At 45.4% G+C, this 27,982-nt stretch overlaps 1 protein-coding gene across 4 annotated transcripts; it reads left to right on the top strand.

Moving 5' to 3' along the window:
* Positions 1 to 249: 249 nt before the first annotated feature.
* Positions 250 to 27,982, top strand: CD80 (CD80 molecule). 4 transcript variants are annotated; one of them, XM_073304479.1, is made up of 7 exons: positions 250 to 364; positions 1,337 to 1,443; positions 15,130 to 15,462; positions 18,268 to 18,546; positions 20,518 to 20,643; positions 22,740 to 22,884; positions 25,267 to 25,346. In XM_073304479.1, the coding sequence occupies exons 2-6, from the start codon at positions 1,347 to 1,349 to the stop codon at positions 22,865 to 22,867; spliced, it is 963 nt and encodes a 320-aa protein (XP_073160580.1). In that variant the 5' UTR covers positions 250 to 364; positions 1,337 to 1,346; the 3' UTR covers positions 22,868 to 22,884; positions 25,267 to 25,346. The 4 variants fall into 4 exon arrangements, with proteins under 4 accessions (XP_073160580.1, XP_073160559.1, XP_073160570.1 ...); XM_073304458.1 differs by having other exon boundaries at positions 15,115 to 15,462; XM_073304469.1 differs by having other exon boundaries at positions 1,334 to 1,443; positions 15,115 to 15,462.

Here is a 27,982-nt window from a genome sequence, read left to right as displayed (position 1 = left end):
CAGAGAAACGGCCCCATGTGGCTGTATCGGGCTGCCGCTCTGTTGGAATCCTCAACGCAGCCTGTCGAGTTGGTCCCTGGGCCTCTGTAACAACCGTTTCCAAGCAGCGTGGGGACGTCAGAATGGGGCGGGATGGAGCACACAGGGTCAGAAAGGTTTTGATTCTTAATCAGTGCAAAAGGGGAAGTTGTGGGGGTGGCAACCCTTTTTGCTCATATAAAGTTAAGCTCCACACACTCTGCTCTTTTGTTGTGCACGGGTGACTGAGAATGAGGTGCTTTGAGCTCTCTTACACAGAGGACGTGGCCAGCTAAGGACTACCCATACCCCACGGCAAGAGGGAGAAGGAGCCCCTGGAATACAAGTGAGTGCTCTCGGTTTTTGTCTTGCTGCGGGTGACTCTGGGGGCCTCTATTGGAGTGGTTTGGCCCTTTGCTTTCCTCTGCTAGCAGTTCACTACTGTCTGGCTGAATGGCATGTTTCTGGTAATGTTGGGCTCTGTGGGGTGCTGACAAGCAAGAATGTGTCATCTTTAAATTGGTCAGAAATCTGCCGGGCTGGAAAGCAAACCTCTGAATACCTTGAGCGGATGATTTTAAAAAGGAGGCTCTTATGAGTTGAGGCAGAATGGGAGGACGCAGGCTTTGAGGACACTGACTCCCTCTTGCTGGGGCCATGCCTCTTTAATAAACAGCTTTCTCCTGAGCTGTAAATCCAGCAGCTCTCCAGCACTGAATTCACTTCCCAAATGCTGAAAGGCCAAAGCAGCTGGGTGCAGTTTGAGGAAGTCCTGAGGCTATTCTAGGCTCCTGGCCAACTCCAGAATAATAGGGGGAGGCACAAAGGTCGTGTAAAGCCAGCCTCCTGATTTTACACCAACCAGAGCCTTGGTGCACTGAGAATGGGGCTCAGTGTGTTTTGTGTATAGAGCAGAGGATTTAGGAATTGGGGCTCCTGGGCTGTATTGCCAAATCTGCCACTGGTGAGTGGCAAGGACCTTGGGAAAGTCACCTAACCGCACCTTCAGAATAACCCCCATAGCACCCAGAACTAACCCTTGAAAAGGCCATTAGACTTTCCCAAGCAAAGCAGATCACCCAGTCCACAATGAAACTCATGGAGGGTGAACAGCACGCTGACACTCAGGCTTAATTAACCAATGTTTGTAAAGTGCTATGGGATCCTGCTGGATGATCAACACTATAGACGTGCTACATGGTGTATCACTCGTCCAAAGAGTTAAGATTTCTGGTCAATGCAAGGGTTCAGTTACTAACTCATCAATTCCTTCTTGTTTCACTCCTTTTCTTTTCTCTGCCTTTTTTTATCCGAGGAGTTCTGAGAAAATGGTGTGTGCGGCTGGGGCTGAACTGATGTGGTCTGGACTGGCGCTAAAGAATTGGTTCTGGCAGGGCCTCTTTGTGCTTCACTTCACTAGTCTAGGTAAGTGGACAAGTTCATTTCCATTTTTGTATCTCAGGAGCTTTGTCTCCCTCGTTCCCCACACTAGGCCGGTGAGGAGCATTGGGGCAGAAACTTGGGGGGCTGGAGCTGCTGCTGCTGCATGTTGTGGGGACAGAGAGAAGACTGCAGCTTCCAAGGTAGTGCCTTTCACTCTTTCTAAAATTTAGTAGAAATATCAGGGTGCTGGGGAGAGCCCTGATGGCCTGTGGGGGTTAATACTCTACGCAAGAACTGGATTTCTGATCCTGGTCCCACTCCTCTGAACAGACCCAACCATAAGCGTGTGTGACCTATGTGCCTATGTTGGGCCCTGCACTCCCCACACCCATGAGGTGCTGTCTAGAAGGGCATCCTCAATTCCATAGCCGCGGCCCCATCGGAGCAGTGCCTGCAGGCCACAGCAGAGAGAGAATTCCCAAGACACCCTTGTCCGCTCTCTGTTTGGAAAGTGGCAGTTCTCCTCCATCTTGGCTTCCTAGGCCAAGTGGGTCACTAAAGACTGCTGAGTCTCAATAGTGTGAGGGGTGAGGGTTCCCCACGGGCAGGGTGAGCACCAGAGGCAGGCAGGAAGGGATGTGGGAAAGTGCCTGGTCTGAGTCTGGGGGGGTCCATGCAAGTGCTACTTTTCATAGGGCCACACAAAGCTAAGAGCCAGCTGTGCTGCCAAGGATAGGCAGGGTGTTAATGGGTGGGTGTTCTCTCATTGCTCAGCGGTACCCTTTCCAGTCACTGAAGCCCTGCCCTGTCCAGTCTTCCCTTGACTGGAAGGATAGGGGCTGATTCAGAGCTTCTGGGACAGAAGTGCTTCTAAGCTCCCAGGAGATGCAGAAATGGAAAGAGATCATTTCTCCTCTGGGAAATGTACAATAAACTGGTCATTGCAAAATCACACAATCAACAATTCCCCTAATGCAGGCTTAGATTACTGGTCTTGGGACTGAGTCATATATCCTGTCCCCTCGCCCTCTCCAAGAGTCTGCTGCTAGGCCCATTGAATTCAATAGGCTTTTGAGATCAGTCCTCACAGCTGTGTGAAATGTTAACACCGGAACCGCAAAGCACATACAGTTCTCCTGAGCTTGGATCCCTTACAGATTTGAAGCATTAGGCTTAATGACAGTTTCCGTGTAGTTCATGACACTTTAGAGCAAACTGTGCTGAACTGTGGCTTTGCATAAAAGTTGTTCAAAATTCTGAGTTTTTCATGGTAGTATTATGAAATGGGGGAAAACTTTGTCATTTCCACAGAGTTTCACTTTAAGATTGAGTTTGTTCAAACCTGAAACTCAAAGCAAAACTTGGGGAATTTCACATGGAATTAAACATGCAGTCCCCTGTAAAGCAAACCACCACGTTTTCAAGGGCTCTTTTCTCTCTCCCAATCTCCTAACCACACATATAAATATGTGTCATAAACATAATACATGTATTTGTGAGTAATGCATCCATCCACACTCATGCTGTAATGCTATGCCGCACTAAACCATCGTGTGTATGTGTATAAGTGTGTGTGTGTACGAGAAGGCCACATTACTGATGAGTAATGTGACATTTTTCCCCAAAATTATACTAAGCCCAGGATAGACAATACGCAGGCCTTCACCACTGACAGTTTTAAGGTCTAATCAATAGAAACAGGAGCTTTATCCCGTTAGAAAGCCAGGAACTGTCCTTTCCAAAGGAACAGTCCTTCTGTTTCTAATCCTGGTAGACTGCAAGATGCTTGATTTGAACACTATGGCATTAACAAGCAGAGAAAAGCTTTGGAGATTTCTAAAATGTACTGGTTATAATTTTTTCTCCACTCTGAGCCGGGGGACTCAGATAGTATCAAGGCATCTTGAAGTGCCTCAAGTTGGGTACCCAAAATCAGTGACTATTTTTGAGCCTTAAATGCTTTTGCAAAATAGAAGCTTTGATACATACCCTACTTTGTGATGTATGGATTAAGGGCTAAATGACAGCAGGTAGATACCATGGTGATGGGCACTCTAGAAGAACCTACGGTAGTCATTATTTTACTATGACATGGAACAAAATTGTTCTAAGCCTGTGATATAAAATTCAGGACCCTTTTAGAGGTTAACTAAAGCTGCACCATGTTTAGGAAACAGAACATTGTATAATAAAATCTAAACCAGCATCACCCCCTGAATACATATGTTTATTGCCCCTTGAGGCGAATAAAATGACCTTCAGTGGGCAATAATTCCTGAAGCTATTTTCTTCAACCTGTGGCACAATATTTACTGTATCAACTATAGCCCTTAGCTTGTGTGTGTGTGTGTATCATATATATACACACACACACACAAGAGCTATAGTGGATACAGTGTGTATATATAGATGCACACACACAGACAGTCACTGTTAGTGATTGCTATAGATAGTGTAACCTCAGGGCTTTCGTTCTAACTCTATCTTTCCAAATGCTCATAACTTTCTGAACATTTCTCCTTTGTGGCTGGTGTTTTTCATGCGTGGGTCCCCGTTCTCAGGTTCCAATACGCTGCACTCAGCACAGGACCTGGGATAGGGCAGGGAAGGGTTGCAAAGGTGGCTTCAAGCCATCTTTGTGCTTCCCCAATTCCCCAGGGCTTCCTGAGATCACTTCAAGTCCTAGCGTAACTTAGAGTAGCCTTAGAGCTATTCTAAGTTATGCTGGCTCGTAACAGCCCCTTAGGGTGGGTCTACACTGCAGCTGGGCTCTAGCCACCCAAGCCTCCACTGGTGCAGCAACATCCACACTGCTATTTTTAGCACACTAACTAGAGCCAAGGTAGCCTGAGTCTGTCAGTTCAGGCTGGGAGGCTCGCTCTGTGCTGCAGTGTGGACGTACCCTTAGAAACTCTTATACTGGCCAACGGTTGCTGGATCTCAGTGTGCTCCTGGCCTACCCCCGGTGTTGGTGAAGACCAGAAGGAGGTGACGTAGAGCCAATGGAGCCATCCTTAGCCATCCATTCTCATTTGCTGGGAGAAGCTCCTACTACCCCTTTAATACGGTTATGCAGCCTCTTTGCCTGCCCGGAGTGGTGCCAAGGGTCAGGATCTGGTTCCTGGGCTCTGGCCAGCGGTGAATTTTTTTGGAAAGTTTTGAGGAAAATCCCTGCAACATTTTTGAGTTATTGGAAGGTGGGGAAATACACTTCCTTCAGCAATGAAAGAAAATGTTTCCTCACCAACAACTCAAAAGAGCTGGGAATCCCCTCTCTAATGCATGTGACAATAGCCAGCTCAGGGAGGAGATGGTTTCTATTGGGCGTGGTGGGAGAGACTAAAAATCAAAAAGGGTAGCATGCTCAATGGGCATCGGCAAAGTTTTCATCAGCTACTAATGACTCTCTGTCCATTTGTGGCCAGTTTCTGTGCAATTCCCATTAGGACTAGGGGCTGTACCGGGGCCAGACTGCAATGAGGAAATTGCAAATGTTTCACTGACGCAGCCACAGCCCAAGCGGTCAAGCCATGCAAATTCAGTTTCTGCCTTTTTGCTACTGCTGCCCCTGTCTCTTTTGCCTTTTTGGATGAGCTGCTGCCTCCTCAGAACCCAAAGATGCAGAAACAATTTATTCAGCCAAAAATATCGGCAGCAAAAGTTAGAATTGACTCCTTCCAACCTTCCACCCCAAGCTGCCCAGAAATATAAAGAGCGAGCTAGAAAGTCTAGTCGGGATCATAGTTTATGGATGCTTTCTTTCCTTTCCCCTCTCTTTGTTCTATTTTCTTTACATAAAAGTAAAAACCCCCAAAGAAATGTACTACATTTAAACTTTGTATTAAGTTGCATATTCAAATGTTCACATCAGGCGCTGTCAGAGTTACTCTGAAGACCTTAGCTCACCTACATTTATCCAGTTAGACTCTTCTATATAAATCCAAACAAATCCAGTGTGCACATGTGTGAGTTCATATTACTCTGAGGCCATTAACTTTTGCTGACTCCTCAGCATTTACATTTGTTGTTTCAGAGTAACAGCCGTGTTAGTCTGTATTCGCAAAAAGAAAAGGAGTACTTGTGGCACGTTAGAGACTAACCAATTTATTTGAGCATAAGCTTTCATGAGCTACAGCTCACTTCATCGGATGCATACTGTGGAAAGTGTAGAAGATCTTTTTATATACACACAAAGCATGAAAAAATACCTCCTCCCACCCCACTCTCCTGCTGGTAATAGCTTATCTAAAGTGATCACTCTCCTTACAATGTGTATGATAATCAAGTTGGGCCATTTCCAGCACAAATCCAGGTTTTACCCCCCCACACACACACACACACAAACCCACTCTCCTGCTGGTAATAGCTTATCTAAAGTGACCACTCTCCTTACAATGTGTATGATAATCACATAATAACAAACATTTGTTGTGTTATTGTTGTATTGAATTTATGTAGAGGTGTTTTGCATTTAATGACGTGAGGTCTTTGTCTGAGCTGTGCGTTCAGTAGATGTATTTTTACATGTGCTGTGCCTTTAGCCAGGTGAGCGACATTGGTAAATGCCCTCAGGAAGGCTGAAGGCTCTAAAATTCAGCGTTGTGCGAAAGAGGCCAGTTGCTGTTTTTAAATGGATCAGAGCTCAAATCTAGTTGTAACAACTCGATTCCCTCCAAGGAACATCACTGGTAGATTCAGAAGGTCATTCGAGAATATGCAAATGGTTCCAAATGCGGAACTGCCACGGACTGTGCTTCTGCTTTTCTCTCTTACCTTTTCAAATATCACTTCAGTTCATTGGTCCCAGGGGACTCCCTGACTGAAAATGAAAGTGCTGACTGACTGCTGGCTGGGCAGTGACTAATGATGACGTCTTCCTACATACAGGACACAGTACATTTCACTTTCCTCTGATTCTGCAGTATAACAACATTGGATAATAAAAATTAAAGGTGGGAAAGATAATCTAGTCAAACCCTGCCACTGCAACTTGCAAACTTGTTCTATGTAGAGCATGTGACCGCCTGTCTACCTTTGACTGTTCTAAGACGTGTTCATCACTTCCTTTGGGAAACTATTTCAGTCTAAAGAGATCTTGCTGTTAGAAAGTGCTTGCAATTCAACATAGATGGTCCTCTCATGGACTCATACTTTTAGCTTTTTTCCCCTTGGGACTGCCCTCTACAATTTCTCTCCATCCTTGGTCTTTATACCTTTCAGATAGTTATAGTCAAATAGTTGTAGAATGCAATTTTATTCTCCTTTAATGATCACTTAGCCGGTTAGATTAAATACATATATATATATAAAATATTTCCTCAACCTCACATTTTGGATTATTGCCAAGATTCCCACCTCAGTGCGCTAGTGGATACATGCCCATTAGAGCAGAGGGCTTGGAGTAAGGACTCTGGGTTTCTATTCCCTGCCCTATCACTAACTTGTGCATTTTCAGGGAAGTCACTTAAACCAAAAGTGTTCACTAATTTGGGGTACCCAATCTGAGGCATGTAGGGCTTGATTTTCACAGGTGTTGGGCACTTACAGCATCTATTCACATAAGGTGTGGGATGGGTATCTGAAAACTTGAGGCACCCAAAATTAGTAGACACTTGAAAATTTGGGCCTTAACCTTTGTGCCTCAGTTTTTCTTGTTATAAAAAGAAAAGGAGTACTTGTGGCACCTTAGAGACTAACCAATTTATTTGAGCATAAGCTTACGTGAGCTACAGCTCACTTCATCAGATGCATACTGTGAAAAATACAGAAGATGTTTTTATACACACAAACCATGAAAAAATGGGTGTTTATCACTACAAAATGTTTTCTCTCCTCCCACCCCACTCTCCTGCTGGTAATAGCTTAATAGCTGGTAAGCTATTACCAGCAGGAGAGTGGGGTGAGGGGAGAGAAAACCTTTTGTAGTGATAAACACCCATTTTTTCATGGTTTGTGTGTATAAAAAGATCTTCTGTACTTTCCACAGTATGCATCCGATGAAGTGAGCTGTAGCTCACGAAAGCTTATGCTCAAATAAATTGGTTAGTCTCTAAGGTGCCACAAGTACGCCTTTTCTTTTTGCGAATACAGACTAACACGGCTGTTGCTCTGAAATCTCTCGTTATAAAGTGGGGATAATACTCAGGCGGGGGTTTTGTGACGGACGTGCTTTGAGAACTGCCTCAGTAGGAAGGTGCTACAGAACGGCAAAGTATTCTACTAGAAAGTACTATTCAGGACTGGGTTCCAACCAGGGACAGATGAATCTTGAAAAAACTTAACAAATTCATCCCAATCTCTGTGCTCTACACATCCCCCTAGAATGGTCTTGCACAACTTCTACTTCTGGTCATGCCCCAAACCAGCAAGCGCAAGAATGCTGAGGAAATGTCGGGGTGGGGGGGGGAGGGAGTTGTTTTAAAGGAACCATCATTTTTCTAACCTCAGAGAAGATCCAGGTTTGGATTTGAATTCTGAGTGAATGTTCAACTCAGTCCTTTCTTATCCTAACTTGGTTTGTCTGCTCCTAGTGCTGGAAGAGGGTTTCAGTGGGTCTTTCACTCCCTCTCCCCTCTCTTCCCACAACAAAAACCGCTCCCCTTCCATCCTATACCCCAGCTCTGCTGATATGCATTAAAGAAAACCACCCTCCCCCCTGCCCAGCACGCATATTCCATTTGTCTCAGAATAACCCGAGTGGGAGGGGCACAATAAAAGTCAAGGCAAATAGACCTTTAAAAAAGTCATTCATCCAGTCTGAATGTCTTCACTTGGATCCAAGCAGCTAAGAAAGCGGAATCCATCAGGGTTTTGTCCCTCACAGCTCCTTGTTTGGATGTAACATATTGGCTAGTGGCAATACAGTCTTGCTACCATGAGTTGTGATCTTTCTTATCTTGTAAACTAGGTAGAGTTGGGACTTGAAGTACCCCAGTGGGTGGCTTGCACAGGGAAGTGGAGTTCAGAGGGCAGTGTTCATGTGCCCCCATTATGGTGACGCTGATGTGGGGCATGTCACTGTGTTGCTAGAGATGGTGCCAAGGTGACACCCTCTTGACTACATGGTTATTAAAGCTTCCCTGGCATGTCTTAGGAGTTACTAATTAAAGATCAAGGCACTTCTAATGCTGAATTGTTTTTCTTATCAGCAAAGTTATTGTCACATCAGTGACTCAGTAAAAATGCCCCCGTCTTACTCAGTGTATCTGCTCCCTGGCTGCAAGTCTTTGGGCTGTGGTCTGCTCACTGTAGTGACACAAACAAGTTTAGGCAAAGTGGGGATGACTGTAGTCCAATTCTTGCTGAGTAAGAATTACAACAATGGACAGCATGCTGATTAGCACCCCATGTGCTCTGCTTTGAACTGCCTGTGACAGGCTTGGGTTAAATTGGGTGGGAGGGAAGTCGTGGTGCTGGACATGCTTTGATCTTCAGTAACATAGTAAACAATGTTGTTATTGAGGTTGATATTACCATCATTAGGCTTCAGAGCTAACTTGCCACTGAGATGAATAGGGGTAACACACTTCCCAGATCTACGAGTTCATGCTGTTTTGCAGGCTCAGCATCAGTGCATCGCTTTCACATGGTTCATGTTTTCCAGGCTTTCTTCATAATCATAAGGGCTAGAGACCTCTTTTAAACCAAAAAAAATAAAATAAAAATAAAAATGTTAAAATGGTGTTAAGATTGAAAGTATGTATCAGTACCTTAAGGATAAAAGAAATTGTAGAGAAGTTGTAATTGTCTTCAAACCAAGCCTTTTAAATCCAGGAAATTGAGGGTTAAGGTTATGCTTAAAAGAAATACAAACATAAGGCAATAACGCACAGTTTGCGGCTTCTAACCCACCTTAACTTTGCCTTATAGAGATGACATGACACAGCTATGTGATTACGTTAAAGGCATTAAGGAGATGGTAAAGTATTTTAGGGACAAAAAGAATCCTAACAATGATATAGTCCTTTACTAGATGGAAGTGGTAGAATTGTCAATGACAATTCAGAAAAGGCAGAAATGTTCAATGAAAAAGCTAGACAATGTAGTGATGTGGTGGTGGTGTTGATGATGAAATATTTTCCATTCCACTAGTATCTCTGGAGATGTTAGACAGCAGCTACTAAAGTTAGACATTTTAAAATCAGCAGGTCCAAATACTTTCATTCGAGAGTTTTAAAAGAGTTGCAGAGGAGCAGTCTAGACCGTTATTGCTGATTGTCAATAAGTCTTGGAACAGTGGTGAACTTCTAGAGGATTTAAAGAAAGCTAATTAGTGCCACTATTTAAAAAGAATAAATGGGATGGTCTGGGTAATCACAGGCCTGTCAGCCTGACATCAGTCCTGGGAAAAATAGTGGAATGTCTGATATGGGACGTGATTAGTAAAGAATTAAAGTAGGGTAATATAATTAATGCCAATCAACGTAGTTTTTGGAAAATAGATCTTGTCAAACTAAATGGATAATTTTTTTAATGAGCCTAGAAGTTTGGTTGATAAAGGTAATAGTGTTGATGTACTATACTTACAGTTCTTGTAAGGTATTTGTCTTGGTACTACGTGGCATTAAGAAACTAGAACCAAATAAAATCAACATTGGAATGCTTTAAATGGATTAAAACTGACTAACCAATTGATCTAAAAATGTAAATGTACTTAGGGAATCATTATCAATGGATGAGTTTTTAGTGGGGTTCCAGAGGCATCTGTTCTTGTCCCTGTACTATTTAACATTTTTATCAATGACCTGGAAGAAAGCATAAAACATCAGTGATAAAATTTGCAGATGACACAAGGATTGTGGGAGTGGTAAATAATGAAGAAGACAGGTTACTGATACAGATTGGTCTGGGTCACTTGGTAAACTGGGTACAAGTAAACTATGTGTTTTAATACGGTCAAGTGTACAGTTATACCTCTAGGAACAAAGAATGTAGGCCATACTTACAGGCTGGGGCCCCCTATTCTGGGAAGCAGTGACTCTGAAAAGGACTTGGGGGTCATGGTGGATAATCAGCTGAACATGAGCTACCAGTGCAATGCTGTGGCCAAAAGGGCTAATGAAATCCTTAGAATTCCAGGGGAATACTGAGAAGGAGTAGAGAGGTTATTTTACCTCTGTATTGGGAATTGGTGAGACTGCTACTCGAATACCGCATCCAGTTCTGGTGCCCACAATTCAGGAAGGATGTTGATGATCAATTGGAGAAGGTTCGAAGATGAGCCCCGAGGATGATTAGATTGGAAAACATGTCCTACAGTGATATTCAGTTACCTCAATCTGTTTATCTTAACAAAGAGACAGTTAAGGTGACTTGATCATAGTCTACAAACATCTGTGTCCAGTATGGAAATTTGATAATAAAGGACACTTCTAGTAGACAAAAGTTATAACAAGATTCAGTGGCTGGAAGTAGACAAATTCAGACTAGAAACAAAGCGTGCTCTTTTTTTTTTTTTTTTTTTTTGTAACTGTGAGAGTAATTAACCATTGGAACAATTTACCAAGGGTCAAGGTGGATTCTCCACCATCAGCAATTTTTAAATCAAGATTGTATATTTTTCTAAAGATGTGCTTTCATTCAAACAGGAATTAAATCAGGGAAGTTCTGTGGCCTGTGGTATACAAGAGGTCAGACTAGATGATCATGGTCCCTTCTGGCCTTAGAATCCATTAATTTGCATGTACGGTCCCAGTCTAGAGGAAATTCAGTTTTAAAAACAAATTCGATTTCTTTCATACCTTTCCCTCCTCCTCATAGAATCAGTACAGAGTAGAATTAAGGTTGCTTTGGGCACAGTTGACACACACTGAAAACCTATAAGGAAATGGGACTGAATACAACTCCTGGTGACATAAAAACCTATCTATTTTTTAAAGAGCTGCTCTATTTCCATCTTCCTTCTCCGCACTACATCTGTGGTGCTTCTGGAAGAAGAGCTTCTGGCCCACCAAGGAGTACCTGGTCACTAAGAGCTGGATTTACAGCTGCTTTGCATTGTCAGAGCGTGCAGCACAAAGCTGCTGAAGCATATTGGTGAACCGGACCCTTAATTTGCAATTGACTTATTGGTGTGCAGGGCTCTCTTACTGATTCCAGCACTTGGGAAGGGGTTCAGGGAGAACCCATTGTTGAGTCCAGTATCTCTGTGCTCCTGCCTCATTTTCCCAGTACAGTGCTGCCTCTGTGCACAGTAGAACCGAAATAGAAGTGCCATAGGAATCCTGTCAAATACTCATGCCCAAGCTAATGTGCAGCCACCTACTATACAGCTACATAATCTTTAAAGCGTACTACCAGTTGGGCCAAATCTACCGAAGACTGCTCTCAGCACATGTGCCCTGTCTTCCTCATACCACTGAGGCATTACAACCAATAGAATTGTTGCATGCAAATTAGCTTCAGAGGAAGGGTGATGATTTGTTGAGTTACCTCCGATGTCACACCAGCCCCACTTATGAGTTACCTGAGCTGTTGACAGGAGCCTGTCCATAGCAAATATACTCATAACAATTAGAGACAACAGTAATTCATCTTAAATACAACCACATTGCCTGAGATATAGCCTATGCCCAATATGAACTATATGGAAATTTTAAAATATCTGTTATCCCATTGCTAAGATCATTTGGGACAGGAAAATAATGAAGCAGGTGCAAATTTATTTAAAGACCTACTTAATTAATTTTAATTGATAACCTAATTATTGAATTTATTTGTAAATTCTTGGAAAAATCACTTTATGGATATATGTATTGTATATTTTGATAGCTGATGTTGACAGTTTGTGTTTTAATGGTTATAAAGCTTTAATTTTTTGAACCTCAGTATCTTCTGTCATTAAATAATTTCCTGACCCCGCAACTGTTAAAAAAAAAAAAGATAAAAAATAAAAAATAAATGCTTAAAACCCATAATTTTGCACAATGGAGAAACTTTAAATTGAAAAAAATTAAAATACTTAAAAATAACCATTGATATTATCCACTGAAATTATGTATATAAATTCTGCCAACCTTACTGCTAACGCTTCCTTATTGCCTTGTTATGCTCAGAGCACCTCTCCTGATCAGCACTCTACTCCTTCTGCCTGACCCATGCAGAGATCTAATCATAGCACTGTCTCTGATCAAGTAGGTAGTAAAGTGGGAATCACCAAGCAAATGGAGTTGGAGTTCCTGTGTCCTTTGTAGGAAGCAACTAAGGAAATCCCTGCATCTTGCTCTCTTCTGTGGGAGGAGTGAGAGAACTGAAATTCCTTCCTCTATCCCTGACTCCTTCATCCGTGGGGTCACAATGAAATATCCATTCTGGGAACAGAGAGCAAGGACCAAGAGGATTTCATAGGCGGGTTGGGAAGAGGGGGGAATTTTTGTCTAGATGATTCATTAAAATGTTTTTTCCATAGTGGATGCCTTCTACAGAGTATGGTTATGGGGAACATTAGGTACGTAAATCTGGACTGGCTTCAGTTTTCATGTTTGCTTTGCAATTCACCTTTAAAGTAAACTCATATGAACTGGGGACTTTTGTGGAGCTGCATGACTCTCCCTGGACTGTGGTTGCTTCAGGCTTAAAGTGTTCGGGTTGCAGTTTCATGGGTGCAGTGCCTTTTAAGGGCAGGTGTGACATCAGCAGGAGTTTCCAGCCTCTGCATATGTACTGCCGAGGAGGTTTTTGTTCTCCTTTTGGTTGCAGAGGAGACTCTTGGTGGCAAAGTGTGGAGAACCTCATGCAACTCATGATGCGATGTCTCATTGACATTTACAGCTACGCCCACTCTTCTCTATAATAAAAAAAAGCAAAAAACCCAGCTCCATTGGGTGGTGATATCAGGCCAAAATCCCAAAGTTTCAGTTGCTGTTATCGGAAGTCTAGCAATGATAGTAACTGAGCTGGAAGGAGACACAAGCAGGAAGAAGACAGACACACTCAAAGAGGAGGAGCAGCAAGACATGCAGCTTAAGGTGGGCTGCGTTACACAGAGTAGCACACCTGATTGATAAAAAAGAGCTCTCCTTGGGATCTGTCACTAGCGAGGGGGCAATGAAGTGCCTGAGTCAAAGAAGAGCTCCCCAATTAAATGGAAAACACAATTTTGTATTTGCTGGACCTGGCATTTTTCTAAATGTTTCCTACTGATTTGCCATAAGGCAGGTGGGTGGAGCAGGGGCATGTGCTCTGGCAATGGATTCCCTGTGTATTTCATGCTGGAATCATGAAATCTCATGCTTTCGATTTGGTTTGGTGTCTGAATTGTGAACTCTGGTTAATTGCAGGCACGCCTCCTGCAAATCAGGGAGCACCGGGGCAGGCTAAGATTTTTTTCCTTCTCTAGCACCTTCCAGGGAGGATCTCAGAGAGCTTTACAAGCAATGAGTTAAGCCTTAGGAGACCCTTTAGGGTTGGTAAGTATCGTTATCCCCACTTTGGGAAACTTGGCCACAGAGAGGTTAAGTGACTGGCCCAAAGCTACTCAGCAACTTATGGCAGAGGTCCCAATAGAACTGCCCACATTTTGCTTGAACCACAAGATCATTCTTTCTCTCCAGACACTGCTCTGTCACCACTCTGGGCCAATCAATCCTCAGCTAGCCTCTGCTCTGCTATCACGGGTCCTCTCCAGCCTTCCAGCTTGCCATCACCTCTGATGTCCTACCTCCACTGTGTGGCCAGATGGAGTGGGGGGAAGCTACTGTAGTGCTGCATTGCAGGACTAAGCATGGGAGCAGAGTGCAAAGGGGATACTGCAAAGCAGGGGAACCACTGCAGGACAGGGCTGGGTTGATCTTTTCTTTTTTTCCCCTTCATAAGTGTGCTGGCCTATTGTCACAAGGATGCTCATGAGCACCAAGCTGTGACATTGGTTTGTTAGCATAGGGGATGCTCATGAGCAGCGAGCTGCTAGTTTGGGTTTAGTGAGGCTCCTCATAAGCACCAGGGTATGTATCCAGATTTACTGTGGGGATGCTCATGAACTGTAGGCTATGTGTCTTGGTTTGTTCTTGTAGAGATGCTTGTGAATGTCGGACTATGATGCTGGCTTGTTGTTGTAGGGTTGCTCATGAGTGCTGGTGTGTTGGCTTGGTTCTCCCTCCCTTCCCTTTACAAGAAAGATGCATTGCTGTATTTGCTTGGGGTTGGGGAAACACACAGGAAAACGACAGGGATTTTGCAAACAAACAGCTCTAGGAAGAGAGAGAAGAGATGTTTTGGTCCCTAACAGCTTTGACAACATACATCACCCCTTTAATGACAATAGTGATGATTACTTACTCTGAGTTTTGAAAGTTGTGACCTATTCTGCTTTCCATGCAGATGCTGCTGCTCTATTCATTTTTGCTAATCCACAGGTTTAGCAACCATTTTTTATTACTTAGATCTAGGGTGACCAGATATCAACTGTGAAAAAATGGGACGGGGTGGGGGGTAATAGGCATCTATATAAGAAAAAGGCCCAAAAAACGGGACTGTCCCTTTAAAAACGGGACATCTGGTCACCCTACTTAAATCCATACGTGAGACTGGAGCATCACAAGAACACATCACCGAGACAGGTCCCTTCCAGGAGAATATTTCAGTGTAAACTGGACAATGGAAAGCTCGGGCACGTCAGTGGGAGTAGACTGAGTTGTGATCAAGGGTGATGGAGTTGTAGGCAGAATGGGCATTACGGGTATATGACTGTCTCATGACATATGTTGTTATTTCCAGTTTGTTTCCCTGCAGTCTTTGCACAGGAAATGATGCTCAAAGCCAAAGTGGGAGACAGCGTCCTCCTGCCCTGCTGCTATAAACTACCCAGCCTATACGCCCTGTTTAAATATCGTGTTTACTGGCAAACAAAAAATTCGGAAGTAGCGATTGCTTACTCAAAAGGTGTGCAGCTCAAGACCGATGCAAAGTATGAGAACCGGACCACGATGGACCTACAGAACCTCACAATGTCGATCTTCCCAGTGAAACTATCAGACAACGACATATATAAATGCATAGTTCAAGAGCTAGAGGATGGAGCTTACAAGCGCGCATGTGACGTGACTGTGGTTTTGGCAGTTGTAGGTAAGTGGTGTGACCCAAATCATCAGAAGCCTTTAATTAATACACAAAGACCCAGGGGTTAAGATGGATGACTAGATGCATCATTGACTATGGCAACAGAACAGATAGGCCATAGCATCCTTGAGGAAGCGTAAGCATGGCTAGACTCAGCATTAGGATTCTATTTCCAATAGGATTACCTGCCATCCCCCTTCTTTAGCTCTGTCCTCCTACATGGCAGTCCACACTCAGGGCCAGATTTACACTTTACACACCCCTAGGCACAACATCTTCAGCGCCCCCCCACTTACTGACTCCCCACTGCCCAGCGCCCCCTGCACACACCCCCTCCACAACTGCCCAGTGCCCCACATAACCTCCCCCCACTACCCAGCGCCCCAACACACACAGACTTCCCACACCCGCCATGACCTAGCACTCCTCACCTCCTCACCGCCCAGAGCCCCCCCATAAGTCCCCCTACAGATCCACTCTCCTGTGCCCTGGCCACACTCACCGGTCCCGCTGGGAGGTGACTACGTCCACCGGGCTGAGCCGGCAGCACAACCAGGGCCAGTCAGGGATTGCTCTGGCCCCTCAGGAGAGCCGTGATCAGCCAGGCTGGAGCAGAAGTGGGGCCTGCCCACTTGCCCAGCAGGGCCCTCTGCATTGCATTGCTGAAGCCCCCCCGCCGCCAGGACTGGAGTGGCAAACTGAATTTTTTTTGGCACACAACTGGGCCATCCGCAGATGTGTGCTAATTGGGCTGTATGCAGCCCGCGGGCCGCAGGTTGAGAATCACTGGTGAACGTTTTAATTTTTAACTCATTTTTAACTTTTAGGTACTCCTAGAACGCCGATGTCCCTAGGCATGTGCCTACTGTGCCTAATTGGAAATCTGTTCCTGCCCACACTACTTCAAGCATTGAAAGCGGGTCTCCCCGCCCTCCCTGCCTTCCCTTGCCTGCTAGTAGTCTCTTTGGCATGGAGTTTATTCTGGGAGCCGCTCCAGAAAGTGCCATCACTGGTCTGTGCTTTGAGCTATTTGGCCCCTTGCTGCTTTCTAGGGTGAGGCACAGAGAAGTTGGGTCTCTCTCGTAGGGCAGGAGGAAGCGTTCCCTGCAAGGGAAGGTATGGTATGGTGGGAACACTGCTTTCTGGCCAGGCCCCACCTCTCAGCAGCCATAGACCCTTCCTGGTTTTGCCCCATCACTCTTGGAGAGCCCCACAACATTCTAGGGGACTGGCCAGTGCTGTAGGGATGAGACACTTCCATGCCCTAAGGGTTAAATAAGCCTGAGCTCAGATCTGTGCTTAAATGGCACCTGGTTGAAAGGGGTTCCAGACCCAGCCAATAAAAGTTGTACTATTCAAGCTGTCATTGAGGAGTGCACATGTCAGCCCCACATGGGGGGAAACCCCCTCTGGTTGGCTACTTTGCCACCTGCTGGGGTGTAAGCAGCCAATCAGAGCTAATGCAGGGACCGGCAAAGCTCTTCCTCTGCCCTGCCTTCCCCCACTCCCCAGGAGCCTATTCTTCCAGGAGAGGAGTGGTGAGCAGGAAGAGCCCAGCAGCTCAGGATGGCCCTGCTCCTTCTCCCCACCCCTCCTGTGAGCAATGGGGACAGGCTGGTGCCTGTGGTCTCTCCTTTGCCAGCAACACCAGCATGGGAAGGGGGACAGGGGATGCCACTGCAGCCACTCTTGGCCTGGGAAGTGACAAGGGGAGTGAAGAACCCCAGGAGCTGCAGGAAGAGCAGACATGAAGCTGGGAAAGGGCAGAATTGATGAGGAGCCAGGGGGGTAGAACAGATGTGGGAGCAGAATTAATGGGGCGGGTAGGGGAGACAGGCAGATGTTGATGATGTCACTTTCATTTCTATAGAAAATGATCTTTCCTCCCATGCACACTTTTTCAGACCAATGTAAGCACTGCCCCCAATAAATGGTTTAGTGGAGGAACAGGAGTGCTGTTGCTCAAAACGAATCTGAACCTTTCGTGGAAATTAGAAGAAATTCTATTCGCATCATCATTTTCCATTTGCACGGCTGCCTCTGTGGTAGCTGGTTTCAACTGAGAATAGAGACATTGATTTCTTTTTGACCCATATGACAGCAGAAAGTCCCAGAGATCTCGCAGGGAAGCCTCTATCTAGGTCCATGAATAAGCACTGGAATCTTCCACACCTTGAATGTGCATCTCTCCTGAGGTTTTCCCATCACTAGACCTCAGCCTGCCTTGCAGCAGCATGTATATAACACCCCCTGGTGTGCAGGGAACCCTGAAGGAACTGTCTCCCTATCAGCGAGTGAGAACTGAGGTGAAAAAAGAGACTTGTCCAGTTTCTTGCCTCCTATATTTCCAGAACACTCCACTCCCCCTCTTGTGGGGTGCATCTCCTGTGGAGAGGAATATTCCTAGTGTTGACAAATTACTAGGACAACAGTGACTGAAAGTTGTTACCATGTGATGACTGTTCAATGCTCCTGTGTGAAATGAGCTAGTGGTTTCAGTCCAGTTTCTGGTTTAGCATTTTTGGTTAAGAAGGACACCTTACAAATGACCGTATGTCTAGAGAGACCGCACGCCACCACTGAATGTGGCAGCTGCTGAAACAGTGCACTGCAATACTGGAAAATAGTTTAGGACAGGAAGTGAAGGTGAATACCAGAATTCCCTATCCACCTGTAACTTTAGAAGGAATTTGGCGGCATTAGAATGCAAAGTGCTGTGGGCTCTTTAATGACAAGGCGTCAGGAAGCCTGCAATTTTGTGCTTCATCTGACAAAATGGTAATTAAATCTCTCTCACTACCTTTGCTCCAGCTGACTTCAGCAAGCCGGTCATATCAGCGGATGTACCCAAAGATGCTTGTGGCTCAACTGAGGTGATGGTGAACTGTTCTTCTCATGGGGGCTTTCCAAAGCCCAGAGTCTCCGGGATCCTCAATAATATGTCTGTGGATTGGCAAACCAAGCCAGCTGCCTCAGAAAACAGTCTCTATAATGTCACCGCCAAATTGCAGCTCAATCTGACTGAAGACATTGTCCTCACATGTACCATTGAGTATGATGACTTCAAAGTGTCCTCTAACTACTCTCTGAGTAAGTTTCTGCCAATTGTACGCAGTGTGTAATGAACTTGTGGAACTCGCTGAGGTACATAGCTCAGAAAGAAGGGTGCATTTACTCATGTCAGAATCGTGTCCACAGTTACACTAACATAAAACTTGCAAGCCCTCTCATTCCTGGCTCAAGGTCTGTTACTGGCTGCAATAATCAGGAAGAAATTCCATCTTCCCACACTCAGTAGTATTCCTAACATATGTATGTAGTAATGTACCATGATTGTATACAGTGCAGTGCAAAATAGAGGATCATACAATAAATAGGCCTGTGCCTGGAAAGGGGCAAGTGATAACAGACAGGGAGGGTGATGAAAGGCAGTACACGGAATGTGAGGTAGTCGTTACAGTCTAAATGCTTCACAGTGCAAAGGAGCTTGCAAGAAGATGCTTAAAGCCAGAGATTTAAAATAACATTTTTTATTAAAAACAACATTTAAAACATGTTTCTATGCCCAATGTTCTGACTGTATGGATCCAGGCATTTCCAAGGGAAGCTAAGGAGAGATGCTGCTGCCCTTACCCATGGTAAATAGTGCCTTATTCATCATAGTCCTGCTGAACTCAATGGGACCTCTGAAGGTACCATTCAGCTTGAGCAAGGAGCTCAGAACCTGGCCCTCAGAGAATATTGCTAATAGCTGGACATAATGTCTAAATTCCCAGGAGGAAACAAGTATGAAGAAAAGGGCTCAACAGTATACTGCGTGGAATAGAAGAGAAGGAAGAAAAATCCCAGCAAACTAATCATAAAAAAACAATAGCCTGAGGTGATGACTGATTCTTTGAAGGCAGGGAGGGGAAACAACAGTGACAACAACAAAAAACACCTTTTGATTTTTAAAGTCGGTGGCCACTTTCACTTCAGTTTGTTGGGAACAGTCCTTAAAGCAACAAATGCTTGGGAGTCCCAGCTCCGGGCTAGCAGGGCTCACACGTGCAGCTGACAAGATTATGGGGAAAATAAAGCCAATGTCCAGGAAACTGAATGCTGCTAAATTTAGCCCAATCTTAGAATCATAGTCATTAGCAAGAGAAAAGCCCTATGAGATGAAGCATACATTTAGGCCATCTTCCTGCCAATGCAGGAGAGCTCCTTACTATAGAAGTGGTAATATGTGTCTAGTCTTTTAAATGTTCTAAGTGACAGGTGTTCCACCATCTGATGAGAATGGCAAGAGCATCTGAATCCATTGAAATAAAATTCCAGGCCTTCACTCTTTTTGCCCCCTACTCAGAGAACGATAGCTCAAATATGCCTTTTGCATTCATAGGTCTCTTTTATGTATCAGCCTGGAGGTATACATACTGCCCTGGCTTAGGTGTAAATGTACCTGAAACAAGAGAACCTGAGTAGTGCCTCTATGACTGGAAGTTTAATGCAGACTGTTCCTTAAAGGAAAAGAGTTTTGTTACTTCCCCACATAAACACCCATGGCCAACAGAGGCTTCTCAGGGCAGGCAGTGTCTGCTCTGTTAATCAGATAGGTTATGATCCTTAGTTCCTACTGTGTATTACCTCTGAGTGCACCTTTTTATGTCAAATTTGCCTATCTGCTTTTAGATATTCCCAGCCTTGCAGAACTCATGTAAAACACAGTTCATCCATGCCCAGTTCTGGAAGAAAATCCAGCACTTAAAACTACACAGATGTCATAAAAACCTTAAACCCAGAAAAATACTCTTGGGGAATGGGAGGCTTCCTCACAGCTTGAGTTCTAGCTTTGTCACTTTTGTGTACCAGGGAGCATACCCTGCCTGGAACTCCATATAGTTCAGCGACTATAAGGAGTGGCTGGATAATGTATTGCAAATAAGCATGTTACTGGCAAAAATAGCATTACTTGGCATTAGAATTTGGACAGAACAGGATTCTCAGACCCACTCTTGTGTGAAAGTGGCACTATGGTGAAGGGCCCTTCAGTTATATTTATCAATCCTTTCTTCTCAGAAAAACTAAAGGAATGTTCTTCTCCAAGACTTCTGCCCCAGGGGGCCATTATTGCCTCGAGTTTGGTTCTCATCTGCATCTTCCTTGTGGCCATTGCCTTGCTTTTAAAATATTTCTGGTGTCATGGTAAGTACAGTTCCTTTAATGAGAGTCACATTCATGGGCTGTTTTCTGTTGCCTCATAGAAAACTTGATAAAATGTACTATTTGGAAACGTTTCTGTTGATAGACTGGGGAAGGAAATGCAGAATATCCAATGCTCTGTTTGTATTAATTGTAACTGTCAATGTCACGGAGTATAGATTCATTACAGGGCTTTCCTAAAGGTTGGCAGCTATGTAGGTCCAGGGTTTTGGTTTGTTCCATTATAGGCAGGGAGCAACTGAGCCATTTGGGTCAGCATCAGAAACTGTGCAAAGTTGAATGATGTTTAGATCTAGGCCAATTTGGTTCAGACCTGTCTTTATGTACTGAAGCATATAAAGGAGCCCTTTGCCAGGGCTGTCACTGCTGTATAATCATCAAAAATATAGTGGAGTTTTTACCATTTAAAAAGACTTTGCCACCTATCCTCAAGCCCTCCACTACCAAGCTCCTATTTGCACCATCCCCTTGCTTCCCCCAGAATAACTTGGGGCCAGACTTACACAGCTATTTGGGCACCTGAAGATGCAGAGAGGCACCTAGTGGAATTTACAAAAGCAGAGTAGGCATCTCACTCCCACTGAAAGTCAACAGGAGTTAAGCACCTAACTCCCTTGGGCACTTTTGAAAATCCACCCAGAAACCTCTCTTCATCTCTAGGAATCTAAATACCTTCGTAAATCAGGCCCAAGAAAAATACATGAGCCTTACAGTGTGTCCTAAGGGTCACACAATCTAGGCTTTGGTCACAGGGGAAGTGAGCTTCAGAGTCCAGAATCATCCCTGCAGTGAAGATGCACTCTCAGTAGCCACTATCCTATTTATCATAGAATGTCAGGGTTGGAAGGGACCTCAGGAGGTCATCCAGTCCAACCCCCTGCTCAAAGCAGGCCCAATCCCCAATTTTTGCCCCAGATTCCTAAATGGCCCCCTCAAGGATTGAACTCACAACCCTGGGTTTAGCAGGCCAATGCTCAAACCACTGAGTTATCCCTCCCTCCTAAAGCAAGCACTGTTGGCCTGCATGTTTGAGCTGATCATAGTTGCAGTGCTGCCCCTCACTGGGAGAGGTTATTTCTAGTGTAGCTGGGACCCAAACCGCTGAAGGGCATTTATTTTCCTTGGGTGCACCACTGCTTCTGCAGCTAATTTCCAACGTGCTGTCTACAAGTGAGGAGTTGGGGTTTTGGTTTCTATCCGCTCACCCTACAAAATCAGCCTAGGCTCTGAGAGTCAAGCAACACTGTTTCCTCCTAATGCACCATCAGAGGCAGATTAAGCTTTTCTGGGGCCCTGGGCCACAGCAAGAGGGGGGTCCCTCCCTACCTCTTCCGCCTGCAGCCTTGCCCCTTCCGCCTGTGACCCCACCCACAGCCCCACCCCTTTCTGCCCCTTCCCCAGGGGTGGGGCCCAAGGGCCCACCCGTGTTCCACCCAGGGTACCCCCCATTTTGTCCCCCCACTGCAGCCCTGCAACTCCTTTTGCTCCTTTCTCTCCCCTGCTCCCCACAGCCCCAAGACCGGAGAAGCTCTGTCCCCGTGCCATGGCCCTGGGGCACAGCAGGAAGTGAGAGCTCCTACAGTCCCAGGCCACCAGGGGTGGGGTGGAGGGAGGGTTTTGCCCGGGGACAGGGGTGGGGGCCGCTGCGGGGGAGGGAGGGCTGGCTTTGGAACAGGGTCAGGGGCTGTTGGGGGGGCTTTCCACATCCTGTGGCTTCAGTGGCAGAATTTTTCCAGTGCCCCCCAGTCGGTGGGGTCCGCTGGGCACAGGCCCCATGTCCTGAAGTCCTAGTTCTGCACCAGCGGGATTTGGTGTATATCTGCGACACCACCCAAAAGGCCCAAACCAGCCAATGAGAATATGGTTATAGACAATCGCTCGAACATGCTGAAGGGAACAATCCTGCCAAGTGAGTGATGGCACTAGAACGAAGAGCTCGTCTCCATCTGGTTTCCTTGATTATACTCTGATATTCCACTTGAAGGGATCAAAATGTGGCTGAAGGAAGCATTTGGATCCAGTACTGTTGAGTGCACTGGAATTCTGAGCACTTAAGAGGGTTTGTCTTCTTTCCATAGGCTGCGAACAACTGCGGTGCTCTCACTCCCCTGTCCCCCAAGATCCAGTAGTGGGAACTGAAATAAAAGAGGGTGTAAGAGTTGTCATTCACTCCCCTGAAGTAACGTTGGAAGCAGAATCTTTCTGATTAGACCGTATTTGCAGGTAACTTTCTCCCCCGTTTGTTGAGGGCAAAATAGATGCTCCTATGCTATGCAGTGGGTAACGTTAGCACACAAATTGTTCTGTTGTTTTCTGGGGTCAAGGCTGTAGGGCTTTGTGGCCACTCACATTTGGACAGATGACATGATCTTCTGGAGTGAAGGTGTCTCCCAGCTGGATAACTGCAGAGATTTTGTTTATATTTAAAGTGAACGTAGTAATGGTGAAAGATGCCAGTGGTCTTCAGTTTCTTCAAGTCTCTTGATCCTTTTCGCAATATAATGGGTACTGCATTAGTGTAAGTTCCCTTCCTGCCACCCCTCCAATTTGACCCAGCTCCAGAGTTCACACCAGCAGGGGAGAAAGAGGAGCTCTTGATAAATCGAGCTCTTGGTTGCTCTGCGGAGACTGCAGACCAGGAGGCTGGTTATTGCCTTAGAGGTGGGTTTGTTCATTTCACAAACAAGCCAACAAACAACTCTCAAGGCCAATGTCTTTCAGTCGCTACTAAATTGAATCCGATTTGACCTGTTCACCAGCTATCAACCTCTTACCAGTCTGATGTGCTATCCTGGCCCCCTGGCAACTATTTCTGGTGAACTGCACATAGACCATGTGCCTCTCCTGCTACATATAATGGCCACAGTGGCCAGAGGTGTTGAGAGTGGGCACAACTGTGAGTGAACAACTCAATTTTTCATAATCGGCTCCTAAGGTCTATCTACGCAGCTGCCAGCAGTGAGCTTCCCAGCCCAGGTCAACAGACTCAGGCTCAGGGGGCTCACACAACCACGCTGGAACTAGCTGTGCGGACTGCCCACCCTCCCACCCCAGACTTCAGACCCCGAGCTGCAACATCTACCTGGCTATTTTTAGCATGGTAGCGTGAACCCTGCAAGCCTGAGTCTGTTGACCTAAATGCTCATCCATCTCTGAGGCACTTCCCTCCAAACCCTCCTCTTCAGTAGCTTGAGGAGAGTTTTCTCCCTCTCAGGATTCCCAATGTGAGCAGTGAGGTGGGCGACAGGGTGTGAGGTATCCAATAGCTTCATTGGAGCCCCAGAAGGAGGAGATGGCTTGAAAATGCTGTTTATTTTTGATAGATCAAGTGAAAGATGTTGGGGAGGTTTCTGGGGAATGGTCAACATGGAAATGGGGGTGTTAGAAAATGGAAGCACAAGTGGGTCACTGTCCTATAATTACAGAGTGAGGAAAAACTCTGGTTACACCTCTACAATGACTTTGGGCACGGGGGAGCCCCTCTCCTTACTCCTGATACCTGACTTGATTTACAGCTGACTCTTCCTCTTGAGGACCCAGATTGACAAATAAGAATCAAAGCAAAGGAAAAAATAAATGCTATTGAGTAAGGCTCAGAATTACAGATCTTTGAGATGCTGTTTCCAAATGCCTGGGGGTTGGGGATGGAATTGGAACTGCTCAACTGTGTCTTAAACCCTGTTCTCCTAACAAAGGTTTTCCTATAGGTGAGGGGAAGGAACGGGGGGAGAGTGGATCTGAGCAATAAGAGCTAATAATTATTAATAAATAATTATTTTGGGGGAAATGTCCTGGGTTCTCTCTCTGCTGTCCCAGTGGCCAGTGTGTGCAGCATGGTGACAGGTGTGAAGTCCTAGGGCGTCACGCTTGTTTGTTTTTCTGTTCTGAGAATGGATCGGCTCACAACTTGACAGGCTGTGAGAATGAAGGAAGGGGAAATCATCATAGTTAGTGTTTCTCATTTCCAAACCCAGCCACCCACTCTCACTGTCCTATGGGGAAGGCCCCATCTGGAACAGATACTAAATCTTGGTTAGCAAGTAGTCCGAGGGGGTTTATCAGCACAGATTCTATGGTAGGAGTTTCCCTACTGAATAAATTCATTCCACTGCATTCCTCTTTCTCAAAATCCTCCTGGCTATTCTGTAAATATTTGGTTGTTCCCAGTCCTGATGCTTGAAATAGCTGCTGTCTAGTGGGCAGACCTGTAGATCAGGTGTCAGAACTACTGAGATCTGTTGCTGATCTTGGGACAGTCTCTTACACTAAAATGCAGAGTTTATCTAAGTACCAACCACAGCCCGTTGTAAGTCAGATAGGCTGGTTTGCTGCTGATTCATTCTTACTGCCCAAAGTAAACCCTATCCCCAGACAACCTGCAGGCTTTCACAAGGACCAAAGACTGGCCCAGATTCCAACCCAAAGTGTGGCGCCCTAGTGGTGTGTGGCTTGCTGTGCCTGCCCTCACCCAGGCAAAGCACCCCGTCTGCTACTGCTTTTTAGATTAGATGCCGTCATGAAGTCTGCAGATGGTTCTGTTATCTCTGACAGTCATTTTCATGGATGTTTTAGGAGTAAAAAAATCTAACCTTTGTGTCCCCTCAGATCTTGTACCCCGTGTGCCCTGCACTGCAGTCCCCATTGTCCTCTGTGGCCAAGGCTTCTTCCATAGACTGTTTGGCTCTTCCAGAAGAGGATGACGGAGCAGGCAGGAAATCTGCTCAAGAGGACTGGGAAAATGGTGTTTTGTGAATAAACACCACCACCACAGAAGCGTTCGGACAGTAACGCACCAGAGCCCTGTGTCTGCAATGCCACCTCAAAGGAAGCTCCATTTTCCTGATTAGCTGCAAGAAGAAATATTGCCAGCATCCTGATGCTCCAGGACACCACCTGCCTCCTCAGAGTTTGGGATGTTTGGCTTTGACACTGCCACTAAGGCGAGGGTGGCCTGTGGTGCTTTACCAGGTAGCCCATCTTTAGTAAGGAGGGGCTGGCCCTTGGGAGATGACAGGTCCCAATGTACAATCTTGAGCCAAGCACAGACTGCACCTCTTTGTTAGAGCTGAGGGCAGCTGTAATCTGTTCCATTCTATGCATGGTCCTTGGGCTTGGACATGTTGCCAGTAGAGTTCTTGGAGTAGAGTTTGGATTAAGAATGTATTGAGGACCTGACAATCACAGATGTCTCCTGTCTTGGGCCCCTTCTCCAGTAAGGATGCAAGGTTCAGCCACTCCTTAAGGAAGAACTGAACAGAGACAGGGAAATACGTCTTATGCTTATTTCACCAGCCATAACATTTAGTGTAGTCTGGAGTGACATTAATATACTGACACCCTGCCCATTTGCTAACTAACGTGCGTACAGCTATCTGCCTCATTTGCAGCGCAATGCTAGTACTCGTGACCTGTTGTCCCAAAAACCTCTCCAGCTAGTGAATCAAAGATACAGCTCTGCTAGTTCACCCCAAAGAGGAAGCTGATGTGCCAAAAGCTCATCTGCACATTCCAGCCAACTAACAGCATGCAGACACACCCAACTGGTACTTTTTATATGTATTTCCCCTGGTCAACACTCATATGTGGTCAGATTGCTCAGCAGCTAACTTACATGAATGTAACATGAAATAGAAAATTTCTGTCTAGTACCAAAAACACAGGTCTGCTCCTCTTAAGGGTGTGTGGGGATGTGTGAATACAACACCCTTGTTACCACTGCTTCTCCACAAGGCTTGAGGTGGGCTGAGTCTTTAGTTTCTTGCAGGAAACTTGGTAGTATGGGACTACCCTGGCCAAGGATGCTGCTGTTCAGTCTATGGCTGCTGTTCTCAGAGTCTGTCCCCTGTATCCATTCAGAAGCTGAAGCATGGAAGAGCCCGACTTGGGCTCTAGCATTGGATAGGACCTATCCAGATCTCGCCTGAATGGTTTTATTGCCTACTGTGTAGGAAAGAGCGATTTCTCATTTTGAGGGGAAAACCAAAACCCAACAGGCTGCTTGCACAATGGGATTTACTAACATAACTCCGCCCCAGTTTGCTTATCATATTCTATTCTACCCCTTCTGCTTTGTCTTTAAAGCTAACTGGTTATAGGCTCTGTGAGTTACAGCTTCATTCAGCCTGTTCTGCAGCCATTGTTCGGGGGGGGAACCAGTAACCGCATGGCAGTAGTGCAGAGTGGATACTAACTGTGGAGACTGGTTGCGCATCACAGAGTTCTCATTGGTCACTTTTTTGACGTTGCTGCAACCAATGAGTGCACAGCTGGGAGGCAGCACTGGGACACCCTAATCCTACACTCCTCTTTCTGGTAAATAGGTGTGTATGAGAGAAATTACTGGCGGGAAACCAAGCCAATAAAGGCAGCTTAAGGAAGCTCAAGCTCTGGGTGAGACACCTGTGCAAGTTAGGATGGTGGTGGGAATGGTGTCACATTTTTCTTTTCTTCCCATTCCTACTACCCACCAACCAGTCTGTACTCTTGCTACTGACAGCTTTAACTACTGCATTCTCCTACTGGGCCACGGTCTACTATGCCACTCTGTACTTACTTGCCCACTCTCAGCTTTGTGCCTTCTTTCATGCTGCTCTGTAACTTCCCCCTCTCCTCCTAGAAATGCATCTGTACCACAATGGCTTTCCTGTTTAAAATAAAAACAAAACCAAAAAGCACCAGGCGTACTCCCAACCCTCTTCCTCCAGCTGTTCCATACTTAATATGCGATCCTAACTGAAGCCTGTAAGCTCTCTGGGGCAGGGTTTTTCTGTTGAGCATATGCTTTTGTAAATCACCAGATACCCTTCGACATTGTAAATAATTCCTTCTAGCTGAGCTAAGGGATTTCACACTGACAGAAATACAGGAAATGTAGGGTTTGATTTTTCCCACACCATAAAACATGTTTTATGTTTTCTACTGTCTCACAGTGTTTTCAGTGAAATGCACATGGTTTCCATGAGACCTTTCAGCTTATTTAATGTCTGAACCAATGTAACAGGTGAACTGCTTTCAGTTTAACATCTTCATTTTGGCTAAGATATTCTATGGGGTTTTTTTCCCCCTTAATTGTATTAAAAGGTAAACTCTGCATTTGGTTTCCTTTTCTTAATAATAAACATATCCACTCTATGTGCTGAGAAATTACAGGAGCTCATTAGCTTCTACACTGGCTAAAAGCTATATAGTCACAGAGTAAGCAGCAGGATGTAGATCTACAATGGGGAATCAGGGTCAATCGTGCACCACCTAACATTTAAAGAACAGGAGTACTTGTGGCACCTTAGAGTCTAACAAATTTATTAGCGCTTAAGCTTTCGTG

The sequence above is a fragment of the Lepidochelys kempii genome, chromosome 1, assembly GCF_965140265.1.
Source record: "Lepidochelys kempii isolate rLepKem1 chromosome 1, rLepKem1.hap2, whole genome shotgun sequence".
Taxonomy (NCBI): domain Eukaryota; kingdom Metazoa; phylum Chordata; order Testudines; family Cheloniidae; genus Lepidochelys; species Lepidochelys kempii.
The sequence above is the reverse complement of the archived record's forward strand: the minus strand, read 5'-3'. Positions and strand labels throughout refer to the sequence as shown.

Bases quoted from the DNA above. Each gene is read 5' to 3' on its own strand.
- CD80 (XM_073304458.1), top strand. From the start codon at position 1,347: ATGGTGTGTGCGGCTGGGGCTGAACTGATGTGGTCTGGACTGGCGCTA. The intron at 15,463-18,267 runs GTAAGTGGTGTG...CCTTTGCTCCAG, and splicing joins TGTGGTTTTGGCAGTTGTAG to CTGACTTCAGCAAGCCGGTC. The intron at 18,547-20,517 runs GTAAGTTTCTGC...CTTTCTTCTCAG, and splicing joins GTCCTCTAACTACTCTCTGA to AAAAACTAAAGGAATGTTCT.